This window comes from Hemibagrus wyckioides, linkage group LG13 (genome assembly GCF_019097595.1).
Source record: "Hemibagrus wyckioides isolate EC202008001 linkage group LG13, SWU_Hwy_1.0, whole genome shotgun sequence".
Lineage (NCBI taxonomy): Eukaryota > Metazoa > Chordata > Actinopteri > Siluriformes > Bagridae > Hemibagrus > Hemibagrus wyckioides.
The window spans coordinates 22217935-22236948 of NC_080722.1; the positions used below are offsets into that span (position 1 = coordinate 22217935).

General features: G+C 40.8%; 1 protein-coding gene across 2 annotated transcripts in view; it reads right to left on the bottom strand.

The window, feature by feature from the left end:
- The window catches only part of LOC131363164 (SH3 and cysteine-rich domain-containing protein 2-like), a 40426-nt gene that overhangs the window by 18223 nt on the left and 3189 nt on the right, over nt 1–19014 (bottom strand). For both annotated transcript variants that reach the window (XM_058405452.1, XM_058405453.1), the window contains exons 2-3: nt 7641–7998; nt 5179–5273 (exon numbers count right to left, since the gene is read on the bottom strand). In XM_058405452.1, the coding sequence (XP_058261435.1) occupies nt 5179–5273; nt 7641–7998 (453 nt within the window). The remainder of the gene's footprint in view (nt 1–5178; nt 5274–7640; nt 7999–19014) is intronic.

Here is a 19014-nt window from a genome sequence, read left to right on the forward strand (position 1 = left end):
TACTCAGCAGCTTTTATAAACAGTGTGAAATGATTTGGTGCAATCAAAAAAAAAGAAAAAAAGAAAAAAGAAAAGTCCAAACGTCAGTGAGTAATAATGGAAGGTAGCTGCAGAGTTCACTTGTGTCTCTTGTTTAAAATAACATCCACAAGGGATGGAGGAAAAACAAAAAAAAAAGGTCAGCAATGATGTATAACTGCTGATGGGGGAGAAAAAAGTGTATGACAAAGCAGGAGAGAGAAAGAGAGAGAGAGAGAGAGAGAGAGAGACAGGGGACGGGACAAGGGAGATGTTTCTAGAAGGTCTTACTCAGCCCCCCATTAAAATCCTCGTCCATGAAAGCGTGAAAAATCACTCGATTCAGTGGAAATCCAGAACCTGTATAAATGTTAAAAATCCTCCATACACAAATCTTTCCCCAAAATATAGCACGCTGCTGTTGAGAGCTGGATTCTGATTCATCAGCAGATGTTGATTCATTTGCTGTAACAGCAGAACGGCTCTAACAGAACTGCTGCAATCACATGACCCTCAGGATTGTTTTACAGCCCTGTATGGTGGGTTTGGTTTTTCTTTTTCATTTGGTTTTGTTTCACTACATGCAGTGGGAATCTGAGCCTAATAGTAAATTAATCAAAAGAATCCATTTCATTTCGATTCACTTCGGAGCACGTTGCCCCGATAGGTAAACGGACCTGCTTAGCATGCTAACATTTAGGAAGAGATTACATTGAAAAAGATAAAAAAAAACCCAGCTCTAACTCTGTAGTAACTCGAACTGTGTAGTTTGTGACATGGATATGCCCAGAGGTGTGTGTTTGCATTTATTTATTTTTTTATTTAAAACCGTTTCTCTGCACTTTCTTCTCGTCACCGCTGCTGCTGCTGCTGCTGCTGCTGCAGTTGTGTGATGTCAATTTTATGCATGTTTCTTCCACGACTAATTGCCTCCCTGGGAATAAACACATTTATTTAATTTAATACAATTGGACATGTTAATTTATGAATGTGGGCCATCTGTGAATTACAGGCGATACTGAAGACACTCTGTGCTGATAATGAGACAAGGAGAGAAAGGACACAGAGAGGGAGAGAGAGAGAGAGAGAGAGAGAGAGAGAGAGAGAGAGCTGTAAGAAGTCTTCGGAGTGATAAAACGAGTCTCATTATCATCCGTCCAACCTGAACCTGTCTGTCATTCTCCAACATTTTAAATAATTTTATTCCTATTCTTTTCAGTTGCTGCCACTCTCTCTCTCTCTCTCTCTCTCTCTCTCTACTACTACTGCACTCACTGAATCATTTGTGTGCAATGGGATAGTAGAGCAATGATTTCTTGCAGCATGTCTTCTTTCTCCATGCTGGTGCCTCCACATGCCCTATAATCAGTGATGTTGAGCGTTACTTAATGACAATATTATTATCATAAACACGGCTGTCCGTCAGGATGATTTGACACTGATTCATTTGTAAGGCATTCGCAGCAGATCCAGCACTGTGAATATACACTATATTGCCAAAAGTATTCGCTCACCTGCCTTGACTCACATATGAACTTAAGTGACATCCTATTCCTAATCCATAGGGTTCAATATGACGTCGGTCCACCCTTTGCAGCTACACTATATTGCCAAAAGTATTCGCTCACCCATCCAAATAAACAGAATCAGGTGTTCCAATCACTTCCATGGCCACAGGTGTATAAAATCAAGCACCTAGGCATGCAGACTGTTTTTACAAACATTTGTGAAAGAACGGGTCGCTCTCAGGAGTTCAGTGAATTCCAGCGTGGAACTGTGATAGGATGCCACCTGTGCAACAAATCCAGTCGTGAAATTTCCTCGCTCCTAAATATTCCACAGTCAACTGTCAGCTGTATTATAAGAACGTGGAAGTGTTTGGGAACGACAGCAACTCAGCCACGAAGTGGTAGGTCACGTAAACTGACGGAGCGGGGTCAGCGGATGCTGAGGCGCATAGTGCGAAGAGGTCGCCAACTTTCTGCAGAGTCAATCGCTACAGACCTCCAAACTTCATGTGGCCTTCAGATTAGCTCAAGAACAGTGTGCAGAGAGCTTCATGGAATGGGTTTCCATGGCCGAGCAGCTGCATCCAAAGGGGCCAGCTCCAAACTGTTCCCACAAAGTTGGGAGCATGGAATTGTCCAAAATGTCTTGGTATGCTGAAGCATTCAGAGTTCCTTTCACTGGAACTAAGGGGCCAAGCCCAGCTCCTGAAAAGCAACCCCACACCATAATCCCCCCTCCACCAAACCTTACACTTGGCATAATGCAGTCAGACAAGTACCGTTCTCCTGGCAACCACCAAACCCAGACTCATCCATCAGATTGCCAGATGGAGAAGCGAGATTCGTCACTCCAGAGAACGCGTCTTCCCTGCTCTAGAGTCCAGTGGTGGCGTGCTTTACACCACTGCATCCGACGCTTTGCATTGCACTTGGTGATGTTTGGCTTGGATGCAGCTGCTCGGCCATGGAAACCCATTCCATGAAGCTCTCTGCGCACTGTTCTTGAGCTAATCTGAAGGCCACATGAAGTTTGGAGGTCTGTAGCAATTGACTCTGCAGAAAGTTGGCGACCTCTTCGCACTATGCGCCTCAGCATCCGCTGACCCCGCTCCGTCAGTTTACGTGGCCTACCACTTCGTGGCTGAGTTGCTGTCATTCCCAAACACTTCCACGTTCTTATAATACAGCTGACAGTTGACTGTGGAATATTTAGGAGCGAGGAAATTTCACGACTGGATTTGTTGCACAGGTGGCATCCTATCACAGTTCCACGCTGGAATTCACTGAGCTCCTGAGAGCGACCCATTCTTTCACAAATGTTTGTAAAAACAGTCTGCATGCCTAGGTGCTTGATTTTATACATCTGTGGCCATGGAAGTGATTAGAACACCTGATTCTGATTATTTGGATGGGTGAGCGAATACTTTTGGCAATATAGTGTATATCTATCTATCTATCTATCTATCTATCTATCTATCTATCTATCTATATATATATATATATATATACATACATACATCCCTGAACATATTTTAAACATAACATTGTTGTGTTAAACAGATATAAAAGGAGCCGTGACAGCGAGAATGAGAGCACGTTTGAGAGCAGTCCCGTTAACAGCTGACACGCCGTTACAGCTTTACGCTAGCTTTGTACTTTATCAGATCACAGAGCTACTCGTTTTCTTAGCGGATAAACCGTATGAGTTATGTATAGTGCTGTGATCATGCATTCCTGACATCTATAAACACTTTATTAGCCGCTTAAAATGGTGAATTTTACAGATGCAATTTCTGCTGTGAATCACGCTGATTTAGATCAGAGGAAAGGGAATATAATGCATTTTTGCTTGCTTTTGTTACAAACCTAAGGCAGCAATGTCATTTTTTAAAATGAATTTGTTGTAACTTGCCACCTAGACTAATTCTCCTCAGCTTCTCTTCTATGGTTTTAATATGTTTGCATTCAAAAGACATTTATTTATTTATTTGAGGCACTATTCTTCTTCTTCTTCTTATTATTATTAATTCACTTCATCACAGTGTTTTCTTGGAAGTTTCTGCAAGAAACCTAAGTATCGTCTGTTAAATGCACAATTTTCAACAGCTGATGTTAGGATAGAGAAAAACTCAATAAGACCTGTTTGAATGCCAAACAAGAAACATCACATGTTTCCTCTTGGTGCTTTAGTCTTGTCTTATCACGAAAACCAGCAATTTGATTCAAAGCGAATCATCAGATAACCCAAGACTGAACCCACTGCTCCGGTGCTGTTCAACCCCAAGCTAATCTGTTCTGGCCTCGAGCCCTGAACCACTGAAATATCACCCTCACAAATAAAAATCCCTCCTGGCCACCAAAGTATTAGCGAATTCATCCTGTGCTGCAAAACCATGTCTTACTGTGTCATACTTCCATTTACCAAATATTTAAACTCTTCTATCATTTAAGTTATTAATCCTACATCGCTGCTGAATTCTGGATACTGACTGATCAGTTTCCAGCAACATCTGTGAACTGAAAGTCACTTGTACTTGAATGCAGGTGTTACAGCGTTTACAGCTTCGGTCTGTTTTTCTTAGTTAAGCTAGCTAGTTTTAACAATTCTGCAGTTTTACTTCTTTGACTCCTAAAATTTTGGATAAATCTTTGTGAACATCCGTGCCGTCTAGAATAAGAGTGAGATTTGGAAGCAGAACGGTGTTATTAATCCTGCTATTTTTGGAGAGGGTGGAATATCAACGTAAGAGACATGGAAAATAGACTCTTTTATGCATGACTGAGTGTGTGTGTGTGTGTGTGGCAGGAGTAAACCACTTTGGAGGATGATTCACTGTCAGCGTACAGAAGAGAAGATGCTGATAAGGTCAGAGAGAGAGTGAGTGAGTGAGTGAGTGAGTGAGTGAGAGAGAGAGTGTGTGTGTGCATGTGTGTGTGTGTATGTGTGTATGTGTGTGTGTGTGTTTTCATGGGAATGAAAAAAGTTCCCACAAGGAGGATATATTAAATATTCCAGGCAGGAATTAGAAGCCTCATGCTTGTTTTGCACTGGAAATCTATTTTTCATACACTTTTAACCACATACACTGAGGTGTTTTGAGATGTTTGTTATAAATATTTAATATGATGTCTTAAAATATATTTGCTATTGTCAAGCTAAAATATCATATATATTTTTTGGGGTTGTAGTCCATGAGGTTACTTCCTCACTCATACTTCCTATGAGTGTATATGTTTGTGTGTGTGTGTGTGAGTGTGTATGTGTGTGTGTGTGTGTGTGTGTGTGTGTGAGTGTGTGTGAGTGTGTATGTGTGTGTGTGTGTGTGTGTGTGTGTGAGTGTGTATGTGTGTGTGTGTGTGTGTGTGTGTGTGTGTGTGAGTGTGTATGTGTGTGTGAGTGTGTGTGAGTGTGTATGTGTGTGTGTGTGTGTGTGTGTGAGTGTGTATGTGTGTGTGTGTGTGTGAGTGTGTGTGAGTGTGTATGTGTGTGTGTGTGTGTGTGTGTGTGTGTGTGAGTGTGTATGTGTGTGTTTGTGTGTGTGTGTGTGAGTGTGTATGTGTGTGTGTGTGTGTGTGTGTGTATGTGTGTGTGTGTGTGAGTGTGTGTGAGTGTGTATGTGTGTGTTTGTGTGTGTGTGAGACAGAGACTTACCTTTCCATTGCAAACCTGCTGTGAAAGTTCAGATGAGCACCACAGATGGGCTGCTAGTTTACACGTCTTGCAGCGCAGACCCTGCTTTGAGTTCCCTAGACAGAGAGATAGACAAAGAGAGAAAGAGACAGAGACAGATGATAGATAGACAGATAGGTAGATAGATAGACAGACAGAAAGACAGATAAAGAGAGGGGGGGAGGGTTTACAACAATCTGTTTTCAAGATTATAAGGGAAATTTTATGAGGAGGATGACGATGATGATGATGATGATGATATCGTCACAGTAAAAGAAGTGACAGGAGTCTGAGACTGCAGCTACACATACCTTCAGCTCTGGGTTGGTTATTAGAGCCTGTACACCAGAGCCGACCGGATTAACTTTAATGTATGGATTAATTTTAAAAAAAATTTAAAAAAATTAAATTTGCATAAACTTTAGAACAATTCAATTCCTTTAACAGTGTAGAATGATTTATTATTACTCAAAGGTGAAAGAATAAGATTTTAGTTGCTCAGCGTCTATGTTCAACATCCCTGTGGGACCTGGGATACGTGACTAAGCTTTGAGTGTTGGTCCTGGGTTTGAATCCCGGGTTCGAACAGTCAGGGGCCTTTCTGTGTGGAGTTTGCATGTTCTCCCTGTGCCTGCACGTGTTTACTCCAGGTACTCCGGTTTCCTCCCACAGTCCAAAAACATGTACATTAGGTTGACTGGTAATTCTAAATTGCCCACAGGAGTGTGTGTGTGTGTGTGTGTGTGGTTGTCTGTCTATATATTTGGCCCTGTGATGGACTGGCAACCTGTCCAGGGTGTACCCCTGCCTTTTGTCCAATGTGTGCTGGGATAGACTCCAGCAGATCCCCGTGACCCTAATTAGGAATAAATAAGGTACAGAGAATGGATGGATGGATGGATGGATGATTTGAGTGTCAAAAACCAATATCCTAAAAACAGACAAGCATTTCCACCACTTCAAGTTACAGAATTTAAGCATAATAATATCAACTGTGAATAAATGTCCTCTTCATAATAGATACACAATGGATATAAAAAGTCTACACACCCTGCTGCACAAAAAATGTCAGGTTTTTGTGATGTAATAAAAATGAAACCAAGATGAATCACATCAGAATGTTTTCCATCCTCAGTGTGAAATTACACCATTAAAAATTTAAAGTGGAAAAGCAAATAGAAGCTTTTTATGAAAAAAGAAAATACCAAACCTTTATATAGCCAAGCTAACCTAGCGTTATTGTTCACACCCCTACACTAATATTTCATTGAATCACCTTTTGTTTTCATCACATCAGTGACTTGACTTGTCAGTATTTTCCCACTCTCTCCTGTAAAAACATTGCAGATCCATCAAACTGTGTGGTCATCTCCTGTGCACAGCCTGCTTCAGTTCACTCCACAGATCTTTCCTTGGATTCAGGTCCAGCTCTGGCTCATTGGTTCCAAAACATTGATCTTTTGGTTACGTCATTCCTTTGTTGATTGGCTTTGGGTCATTGTTGTGCTGAAGGTTTTTTCACTAAAATCAACAGGTTTTTGGAAGTGAGATACTCAGTTGGGATAAAGTCTGGTGATTGACTTGGTCAAACTTATGAAGAAGTCCTTTGTTGAGTTGCTAGTGTGTTATGGATCATCATCTTGCTGCATGATGAAGTTCCTCATGATTAGATCGGATGCATTTCTCTGTAAATTGGCAGTCAGAATGTTTCTGTAGACATCTGAATTCATTCTGCTGATACCATCATGAGTCCATCATCAATACAGATCAGTGAGAGTGTTCCAGAAGCAGCCATGCAAGCCCAAGCCATGACACAACCACCACCATGCTTGACCGATGACCTTGTACATATTGGATCATGAGCAGATCCTATCTTTCTTTACACTTTGGGCTTTTCCATCACTTTGGTAGAGGTTCATCTCAGTTTCAGGACTTTTTTGGTAAGACTCTCTCTGGCAGACGTCACCAATGGTGAATTGTGAGACCTTCACCTCTGACCTGTGGAGGTTGTTGTCACTGACTGCTGTTTTGGGGTTTTCCTTCTGGGCTCTCACAATATTTCTGTCATCAACTGCTGATGTTTTTCTTGGCTGATGTAGGCTTGTTTAATGTCTCTGACTAAATAGCTAGCTTTTCTCTTATAAACAGCTCTCTGGTCTTTTGTCCTTTTTAACAAATTCGAAAAAGAAAGAGCTCAAACCAAGAGTAGACTCCTTAACTATTTAAACTCTTAATATAATCTAGCAGGACACACCTGAGCAACAAGAAACCCCTGTCAGTCATGTGTTCCAATATTTCTGATCACTTGATCAATGGATCGACTCAATCTAAAGCTGCCATGTTATAAATTTATAATATCAATATATTGCAAAGCTTAGCTTTAGTGTCAGTTGTACTTCACAGTTAACGACAAATTGCTGAATTTCCTGAATAAGCATATATACCTGTTATGATTTGCTTGCACTGCTGGCAGACAGTGGGCCGGCGAAACACGTATTCCAAGAAACAGTGTGTTTTCAGTGGGCGTGGCTGAGGAGGGGGAGGAGTGTTGGAGTTAATTGACAGGGATGGGCTTGATGAAGGTGAACGTGAAGAGATAGACAGGTTCGGACTGATGGACGGGGACCTGTCAAGGGTCAAAGGGCAGTCACAAAAGGGAGACTCGATGATGGAGGGTGGAGCCTCGGTAGTGATGATACTGTCAGGGGAAGGGGCCTCAAAGTTGGACCTCTGAAAGAAGTTCTCAACACTTTTGCTGCGCATCATTGACTTGAGTGATAGTGAGCGCTTCAGTTTCTGGAGCTGGTGGAAAAAGAGAGAGAGAGAGAAAGAGAGAGAGAGAGACCTTTATTTGGATTCTTTTATTAATTCAATGGAAACAAATTACTATAATGCGATTTAGCAATAAAATAAAACACCCTTCCATCCCCTTGTCATCAGGCTCACATCAAGAACCAAAAAAAACCACTATTGCACATTTGTTTTTCACCAGATTTTTGGAGCGAGAATAAACAGTGCTTGATTAAAACTGCCTGTAAACTGTAAACCCCAAGCTAAAATTTGATTTGAGGACTCAATAAAAATATGAAAAACAGTTTCAGAAACCCCACAAAAGAGACATTGCTCCTCATTTGAGGAATTCAATCGTTTTGTGTGTCTGTTTGTAGCTCATATCCCATGTATGATTCTCCATTAAAGAAGACTATCCACCTTCCTTTCAGTTGGTCTATTGTCCAGGGCTCTCCAACAACCTTTCAGGGAGGAGACTGAATCTGACCTCTGTCCATCTAGTATTTCCTTTATATTTAAGATGCTGATAATTGACTGTTTTTACACAAGCTTTTCAACTCGAATCACTAAAAAGCTCTAATTCAAGGCTGTCAATGGAAAGTAATTTTCCAGCATCTTTATCCTTTCTTTATCCAAAACACATGCAGTTTAGAAAAAAGAGAAACCTCATTTTAACAGGAGTGTCTTTCAAAACATCTCTTGCTGGAGTGGGAAGAACAGCCGCCAAATTATCTAGCTTATGCTGAGCAAGACACGTTAACTTCCTCTGTAGCCAATATGATTCCCTCCTCAGATATATCTTAAAGAATCCTGCCTCTGTCAATACATGCCTAATGGTAGCTGAGCACAGCATCTCTGTCCTGATCAGCAGCTTCAAAAACACTTCAAATAACCACCAGTTGGGGCTCTCCCATTCCCTTAAGAAAAAGTTGTGGGCCCTTGGGTCCAACATGCACTGTTTGCTATCAGAAAGCAAATATTTCCATTTAGACAACTTAGCATGAACACTCTCAATTAAACCCTTCCATTATTTTTATATTCACTCCTTACCAAAGTACTCAGGACTTTCCCCACTGAATATTTCTGGAGGTTCAGGCAAATCACTCCCTTTAGAGCCAAATTAAAGGCTTTCTGTTGTCTGCTAATTAAGTCTAGCTGATAAGGTCCTCTCACAAACTCTCAGAGCATTTCTCAAAACTAACATCTTGGTTTATTTTGATATCATGAAGAGTAAGTGATATCATCTGCACAAGCCAAATGCTTATTAAAGCTTACAGCTTCATATTCTCATTGATATAGCATCCTCTTATATGTTTCCTTAATAACTTAAAGCAAAAAATAGTCACCAAACCCATAACTCTCAAGAGCCTTAAATAAAAACTGATGGTCTACAAGTTCATGGTCAAAAGAAAGGAGACCCATATCAACACACAACATTCTCCAGTATGATCTAAAATGTCCTGTATTAAAAACCAATTATCCAGTTATACAATGTGACTGACCTTTTTGCATGAACACATCAAAAACTCCTTCAAGTCTATTTGCCGAACGCTTATAAAGAACCTTATAATCTGAAATGCTTTGGTATGAAAGAGAAAGCAGCACACTGACAGCTTTATAACTTTCATAAAAAATCTCTAGCTAGAACTCTCCAAAAAGCTTTATAAAATTCGACGGGCAGTCCATCAACTCCTGGTGTTCGCCCACAGGATTGCTGATACACTGCAGTAGAAACTTCCTGAAAGGTCAGTTCAGAGTCCAGAACTACTTTATCATTCTAATCGAACAAAGTTATTAAAAAGGTCATCTGAGCATTGTCTTTCTGCAAACTTCTCAGCATATAAAGAGCATATCAAAAATCAACAGCTATTCTTTCATCTTCCCAGGGTCTGAAGTATCAGTTCCATCAGACCTTTCCTGCCACACAGCACTGAAGAAGAGTTCCATAACCTTTATGTTGATTTCCCTAGCATCCCCCAAAACATACAATTAACAAATCCAAATGATAAAGTGTTATGTTAACTTTGTATTAAAATGCCAATAAAACACCATGTGGCTTTGTTTATGACAAATGCACGTGAGGCGATGATTGGAGAAAATACAAGGTGTAACACACGCACTTATCACTCTATTACGCAGTGTGCTACTCATCTAAAATCGACTTAGATGTGCAGCACTTAACTCTCCCTGCTGCCACTTTAAGCCAACCATATACTCTACATATCGACCAGCCAATAACTGTGTTATTACTTCCTCTTAAACTCTGGCAGATGAAAAATGAGATTCTTGACAGTTTTTATCAGTGTGCAGATAAAATCCCCACCAATGAACAGGAAACCTCATGACAAACAGAAACAATTATATCTTTAAAAATATAGAAAAAGATTTTTTCATTACCAATATTCTGAGACTCTGACCATAAGCAGACACACTACTACCTCAATAAAAAGTAAAATCTTTACATTCAGTCTCTCCTGCACCATGACTGAGAAAGTAGACCCAAGACTTAGGATATCCATAGTAAAAAAAATGATAATGTATGATAATAGCATCTTAAAAATCAGCCAACAAAACCCCAAACACAAAAACAATATGTACTTCTTTTAATTTCACTTCCACAGCCTGGCGTTTAGCCCTGTTTTGTCCTTTGCCTAATTGCTGTTATGTGATTTATTTAGCTTCAACTGCTTAATCTTAGTTTCATTTAAAAAAAAAAAATTAATCTGGTTAACTGTATATAGATCACTGTCACAGCTTGTAGCTGCATCAGCATCAGACAGAGAGAGAGGGAGAGAGAGGGAGAGAGAGAGAGAGAGTGAGTGAGAGAGTAAGAGAGGGTTTAGGCCTCATCATAGTAAATGAGACACCGCTGGTTAAAGTAGTAAATGACCAACTCTTGGACAGTGATCTGAGTTGGGTCTCCATGCTGGAAACAGCTCTCTTCTGGCTCAGGTCTTATCTGATTGTAAATGTTTACCTCTTTATGCACACAAAAATAAAAGTTGGTGTTCTGTTCTAAGCCCTTTGTTTCTTCCCTCTATATATATATATATATATATATATATATATATATACACACACTATATTGCCAAAAGTATTCGCTCACCCATCCAAATAATCAGAATCAGGTGTTCCAATCACTTCCATGGCCACAGGTGTATAAAATCAAGCACCTAGGCATGCAGACTGTTTTTACAAACATTTGTGAAAGAACGGGTCGCTCTCAGGAGCTCAGTGAATTCCAGCGTGGAACTGTGATAGGATGCCACCTGTGCAACAAATCCAGTCGTGAAATTTCCTCGCTCCTAAATATTCCACAGTCAACTGTCAGCTGTATTATAAGAACGTGGAAGTGTTTGGGAACGACAGCAACTCAGCCACGAAGTGGTAGGCCACGTAAACTGATGGAGCGGGGTCAGCGGATGCTGAGGCGCATAGTGTGAAGAGGTCGCCAACTTTCTGCAGAGTCAATCGCTACAGACCTCCAAACTTCATGTGGCCTTCAGATTAGCTCAAGAACAGTGCACAGAGAGCTTCATGGAATGGGTTTCCATGGCCGAGCAGCTGCATCCAAGCCATACATCACCAAGTGCAATGCAAGGCGTCGGATGCAGTGGTGTGGAGTGGAGACGCGTTCTCTGGAGTGACGAATCACGCTTCTCCATCTGGCAATCTGATGGACGAGTCTGGGTTTGGCGGTTGCCAGGAGAACGGTACTTGTCTGACTGCATTGTGTCAAGTGTAAAGTTTGGTGGAGGGGGGATTATGGTGTGGGGTTGTTTTTCAGGAGCTGGGCTTGGCCCCTTAGTTCCAGTGAAAGGAACTCTGAATGCTTCAGCATACCAAGACATTTTGGACAATTCCATGCTCCCAACTTTGTGGGAACAGTTTGGAGCTGGCCCCTTCCTCTTCCAACATGACTGTGCACCAGTGCACAAAGCAAGGTCCATAAAGACATGGATGACAGAGTCTGGTGTGGATGAACTTGACTGGCCTGCACAGAGTCCTGACCTCAACCCGATAGAACACCTTTGGGATGAATTAGAGCGGAGACTGAGAGCCAAGCCTTCTCGTCCAACATCAGTGTGTGACCTCACAAATGCGCTTCTGGAAGAATGGTCAAAAATTCCCATAAACACACTCCTAAACCTTGTGGACAGCCTTCCCAGAAGAGTTGAAGCTGTTATAGCTGCAAAGGGTGGACCGACGTCATATTGAACCCTATGGATTAGGAATGGGATGTCACTTAAGTTCATATGCGAGTCAAGGCAGGTGAGCGAATACTTTTGGCAATATAGTGTATATATATATATATACACACACTACCTTTAGGTGCAATTATTAGTAAACATGGTGTTAGCTTTCACTACTATGCACATGACACACAGCTATGTTTCAGCAAATGCTGATGACAAAAAAAAAACATTTCAATAACTTGTGTAACTCCCCACAGGCAGCTTGTGAAGTGAAAATGTTTCCAGGCTTATTCTGTCACAAATGTCTATGTGCTGCACTGCACATATTGTGTGTTTGTGTGTGTTGTATCCTTGTGCACCCTAGGCACTAATTCCCCTTATAAGTGACAGACTGAGAGAGAGATAAAAAACTGAAACACAAGCTGCAAATCACAGTTTCATTATTGTGTTTTTTTTAAACCAAAACAATTACACACACCCTGCTCTTGTTGCAGCTGCTTTTCAAGCAGGGGCTCTAAAAATAGTCAGAGATGCACAGAATAATTAATGATAGCGTGGCAGGCTTTTTAAATTTGTGCACGTGCACACACACACACACACACACACAGAGAGAAAGAGAGAGAGAGAGAGAGAGGACTGTGTGAAAGAAGTCCTAATAAGATGATGGATTAATGCACAATAATCCTCATCTACCATCCTGAAATATAAAAATGGCAGAAGGTTTCTTCATGAACTCAATTCTGCATCTAGAAGATCAGGTTGTGATCCCTGATATCACAACACACACACACACACACGTATGCACACACACACACACACACACACTCTCTCTCTCTCTCTCTCTCTCTCTACCTTGAACAAGCATTCCCCTTTTGCTAAGTATATACTGTTAGGTTCTCTAAAGAAGGACAAAAGACCCCTTAAGGGGTGTACATACAAATAAAATTGACATGTGATGCGTGATGTCATACAGCTGCAACTCGGCCTCTAACACGCAGCAACTCCTCCGTGGAGAATTTATAATGTGAGTGCATTAATTACACTGTAGAAATTTAATGAGCAAATTCAGTCCCTCTCAAGGTTGCTGGCTAAATTAAGCTACGCTGATTACCCATGATACTCCAAATAAACTAGAAGAAAATATCTCCAAATAAGCTGGAAGCCCCAAACGTGTTATTTTTTGCATTGCACAAACAAAATGACTAAATTAATATTTAACATTGTGCTTATGCTGTATCAGAGTGAAGCGAACATGCAGAGGAGCTTAGCGAACGTTAAGTGAAGTGAACGTACAGAGGAGCTATCACACGTGGGTGCAATTCTCTTTGGCCAACACTGAACACTTGCGTTTTTTTTCTTTGCTCTTGTCAATTACAGCAAAAAAGCCAAAGTGTAAGGTAAAAAACAACATATCTTTATCGTATTAGTGTTCTGACATTATCCTGAAATGACATGAGGAAGAACACCTTTGAGATGAACCCGACTCCAAAGGGAGTCCACCTTCTATGAATCAGTACATTATACAGGAGTAAAAGAGTGAAGACAAACATTCCTGAGTGTGTAGAACAGGATGTTCAGTGTGTGTTCAACATTACTGCTTTATTCCTATACCTAAGCCATTTTTAATAGCCCCATCTACTTACTACAGGGCTTTGTATCCTGTGTGTGAGTGTGTGGTGGGTTCAAGCGGATTAGCTATAGGTATAATCCAGCTATAACTGCATAGTTGTTTCCTTTCCGTGGATGGACGAGGGGTGCCAATACTTTGTGTGGCGGACAAATGGGCTAAAGTCAGTAAGTGTACACCTATAAGGTGACCTGTGTGGCAGTGTGTAATGGCCGTCATCACTCTATCTGTTTCTGTCAGGGCTGCTTACAGTTCAGCTGAAACATCACCATCAGTTATAATTATTCAGGCTGGCAGGAGCTCTGTGTGTGTGTGTGTGTGTGAGAGAGAGAGAGAGAGAGAGAGAGACCTTTGTCTTCAACATGTTCAACCTGCCAACCTCAAACTCGTCCAGAGCTCTCCTCAACAAATACATATACGAGGAATAAAACTCCTTGAAATCTGAAAACATGGAAGATGAAAGTACAAGATTAAAGGCTGCTATGGAGTGTACCAGTGATTTTTTTTCTCTCTTGTGGGATATCATAACATGCTGTCATACTGCTGTAGTGTCAGTTAAAATAATATATAAATTAAGTAAGACACCAGTATTCCCATGCGTGGAAGCAACAGAAACATGAAAAGTATAACATGTTATTAGTATACTGACAATTTGTGTTTAAATAAGTAAAACAAATGAATATCTTTGCACAAAAAGGGAGAAAAAACAAGCAAAAGCTACTCATTTCTGCACAGCTTGTTACAGTTGTGTTATTAAAAAAAATGCCGTTCATTAATAACTAAAATGCCGTTTAGTAATTCCACCTAACAATGCATTTGAAAGAAAGAGCTAAGAATAAAAAAAAAGATAAAGGAGAGAGGAGTCCATTTCCCCAAAATAGAGCTGTAAATATAAATATATGTCATGGCACAAGATGATGAAATCTATCAGCCCCAGAGAGACATGTGATTTGATTAGATTAGATTTAGTTTCCCTGGAGCTCCAGTCTGATTTCTTCAACATCACTGCCACCAGATTCCTGAAAAAAGGGACACTGCAACATGAAGAAAAACATCAGGGATGAAAAGAAAAGCATCATAAAGGATGTAAAATGTCACCCAGTCGCATGGGGAACAGAGAATATCACTCCGTTCCTCTCCGTCTGCTGTCCAGATTATTCAGTGTCCGAAACTGTGCCGCTAACGAAACGCTTACTGTTGTTCCATCACTCTGTATATCTTATTAGCTATAAAGAATAAACTGGTGAAGGCTGGAGAACCCTGCGTATTACAATTACATTTTATAATCCATCATATTAATCATTAATAGAAAGTATTTTCATCTACAAGCTTGTATTCTATCTAATTACAGTGCAATTACAACAAGTGTGGATTCGTATTATTAATAAACTAAACGTGCAAAATGTATTAAATACATTGAAGAGGAAAAGACTTTCCAAACATAGAGCCTTTAGTTTTACTGAAAATATTCTTATTGGTTGAGGTTTCACTTTAAAGGGGACTTTAACAAGGTCTGTGTGGTTGCGGTATCATCGTGGGAGGGAAGTGCAGTCTGTAAACTGTAGTTTAATTGAACTAGATATGATGGCAGTGATCAAAATCACCCTTCTGGCAGTGGGATACTCTCCAGCAGTCTCTCCATCAGTCTCTCCATCAGATCTTAGCTGGCGTCAAGTACGATTAGCACAGTCAGTGCTACAGAACATGTGCAAGTTCAGCTCTGTGGATTTCAGAAACAATCCAAACTATGTAGGCACCTTTACACAGTCATAGCCTGTCTTGTCAAGTGACAAAAAAATCCATTAAAAAAATCGATTTCATTCTGTTTGATGAAGCTTTTAGAGCTTTTAGTCTTTCTGCCAGACACATCGCTCCAGAACACCCTAGAACACTTGAGAACACACCAGAACACCTGCAGAACAATCCAGAACACTCAAGAACACACCAGAATACTCCAGAACACAGATGTTTTTTGAGGATTAACTTGAGAAAACTTGAGAACACCCCAGAACGATCAAGAACACACCAGAACACCCCAGAACATGCTAGAACACCCCAGAGCACTCAGGAACACACCAGAACACCTGAGAAAACGTGAGAATGCCCCAGAACACTCAAGAACACTCAGGAACACACCAGAACACCTGAGAAAACTTGAGAACACCCCAGAACACTCAAGAACACACCAGAACACACCAGAACACCCCAGAACACTCAACAACTCTCGACAACACTCAAGAACACACCAGAACACTCCAGAACATCCTAGCACACCCCATAACACTTGAGAACAAACCAGAACACTCAAGAACACACCAGAATACTCCAGAACACAGATGTTTTTTGAGGATTAACTTATAAGGAAAGGCATTTTAATTCAAAGTTCCAAGTTTAGAACTCTCTGGGGACATATACAGGCAGCGTTATCACCTCTGCAGATGAGAGCAAGGTGTTTTACCAGAAACCTGGAAGCAGAACCCCATCAGAGGGAGTACTGTGTAGTTCGATGTTGTATCACACAAGCACAGGGGACATATGAAGCCTTAGTGTCAGGATAGAACACATCATTAAACTGGAACTGAGGACAATCTTAACCATCAAATTATTCCCACCTGTTCTGAGACACTGCCATGTTGTGACGGTTGAATATCTAATTTTCCAGGGCAGCACAAGATTGGATGGTGCCTGGCATAAAGCAACACACACTGATCCATACATAATTAGTCTCACAGAGAGTGTCTCACACAATGGTGCAGCAGATATATTGTCAAAACAGCGCAGGTGCCCAACAAAGTGGCGTTCCAGATCTAGGAGGTTTGGCAAGGCACAGGTAGAGTTCTTTGCCAAAGCCAAAATAAATCACTGGTGACTGCTCTCGAAAGGAGCCATCTCAGGATGCACTGGCCCATGACTTGGTCTTACGGCCTACTGTGTTTAATTCCATTACGAGTGATTTTGCCAACACTGAATAGATTCCATTAATGTCAGCTTACTCCTCAGCAACATCTATTGCCTCAACATGGCAACCTTGGCCATACATCTATAATTGTGGCTTCTCAGAGGGAAGTGCATGCCAAGGACACAACAGGATAGTACACAGATATTCAGTTGAATTTTTTTTGTACACTCTTAGTCATAGTCCATTGTCTGGCACTAAACTACTACCCTTTTTGCAGTCTCCATTATTGCACACTGCAGCACTATGCATGATGTCTCACGAGGCACTCGCTATAAATGTGTCACAGCATTTCAGAATGGTGCAAGGTACCTTTATCCACTGTGCTTATACAAGAGCCTAGCCTGGGACCTCACCCTTGTGTAAGAGTCCCTTCAAGCCCAGACAAGATGCTGCACTGAAATGTATTTCTCTCAAAATGGTCTTCTTGTGAATATACACTTAAACTGATCGCCTGTGTGTGATTTCCAGGGATATAGCTATGGCTAGATATCTAGGGGGTGTGGAACCAGTAGCAATCCTCGTGGTCTAGTTCACTGCTTTTGAGTGGTGTAATTTAGTGAGGGATGGAAGGTTGTGGCCAATAACTTTCTCAGCACACTGGATAACATGCTGCAGCAGAAGCTTTCAGTGATGACTGTATTAGTATGTATGTGTTATGAAATGCAGAGCTTCTGTAAAGCTGTCAAAAGAAGTACATGTGCCTCCGTGCTTTCTTTGTGATTGGAGTGATGTTTTTATCCCAGCTGAGAGTTTCAACCCCATTAACACTTGTTTGTTTGATTGCTAATGGGGTGGAAGGTGGTTACAGGAGGGTACTTATGTTATTATTTCCACAGTCTGTGTTGTAACATGTTCTACTACCTGTAGATACTTGCTCTTTTCTCCTTTCCTGATTAGATATGGTTCCACTCACACATGTTGCTTATGATTAGTCTGAAAGCATATCCATTTACATGTGAACATTCATTTGTGAAGGTTTGCTTCAGGAAGGTCAGGAAAGAGTGCATTAAATGTAGAACCAAAGACCACAAGGTGAAATCTAGCATATGTGGCACTGTTGACCAGATGACGCCGGACAAATTGCACTCCCATAATTACAACAGCACACACTGATCTACTGACCCTGTGTGCAAACTGAAAGGGAACAAATGACAGTATTCAGATGTATGACAATCAAATGACTTTGTTATCACTGAAGCACAGAATGTGCAGGTACATAGTTTCTGAAGCAGGCTAATTCTTCAGATTTCTAAGACGAAAGCTTCTTCTTTTTTAAAGACGCATTTATTTTTGTCACATATACATTATAGCACAGTGGAATTCTTACTTCTAGTATATACTAGGTGATAGTAGAGGCTTCTTCTTCTTCATTTCTATGCAATATCTCCTTAACGTATACATTGGTGACCCATGCTTTGCATTATATGTAGCAACAATTTTAGTGAACAGACCCAAAAAAAACAATGTATGCTCTCACACACTCTTGTTAGTTTATTGATATAGTCTAGCCTAGGCTTATTGTTCTGTAGCAGTGAGCCAATTTTCCCCTCTGCAGTTGGATGGGAAATGAGTGGTTTATACTTTGCCTGTACCTTGGAGAAGTTTGTGTGGTTGAAATCACCCAGAATAATGATAGCAGTGTAAGGGTGGTAATTTGCCAGCTGTAGGATTTGATCAGACAGCAGCTGCTAAGAATTCAAGGCACTATCCTGTGGAGCAATATTAACACACCAGCTAAAATGATACTAGCAGTGTAGGATGGCAGGCGATGGCCAGCAGTTTCAGGTCATCAGAGCAGTCAAGATAAAAGCCCCAACTACAGAAGTCCAGACTTTCCCAGACCTCTGTTGTATTACATGTGTATCATTTGCATCATTTGGTGTTTTAGACCTGTAGAAGGATTTCTGCATTCAGATGTGTTTCCATGAGGAAATTATGTGGGTTTGTATCACGGATGTACTACAGCTGTTCTGTTGTGTATCTTATCTTGATCCTAAAAAACAATGACCTGAGATCATTCATAACACACATGTGGAATAAAGGAACAAATTAATTATCCATAAGTTCATAACTGATTTGTGTGTGTGTGTGTTTGTGTTTTGTGTGTGACTGTGTAGCGCAGCTGTTGGGATTTAAACCATGACGTGTTATCTGATAGGTTCATCCAACTTAACATGTGCTTCTGAACTAAACACTTCAGCCACACACAACACAGCATGAAAAACAACAGCATGCTACATGCACAC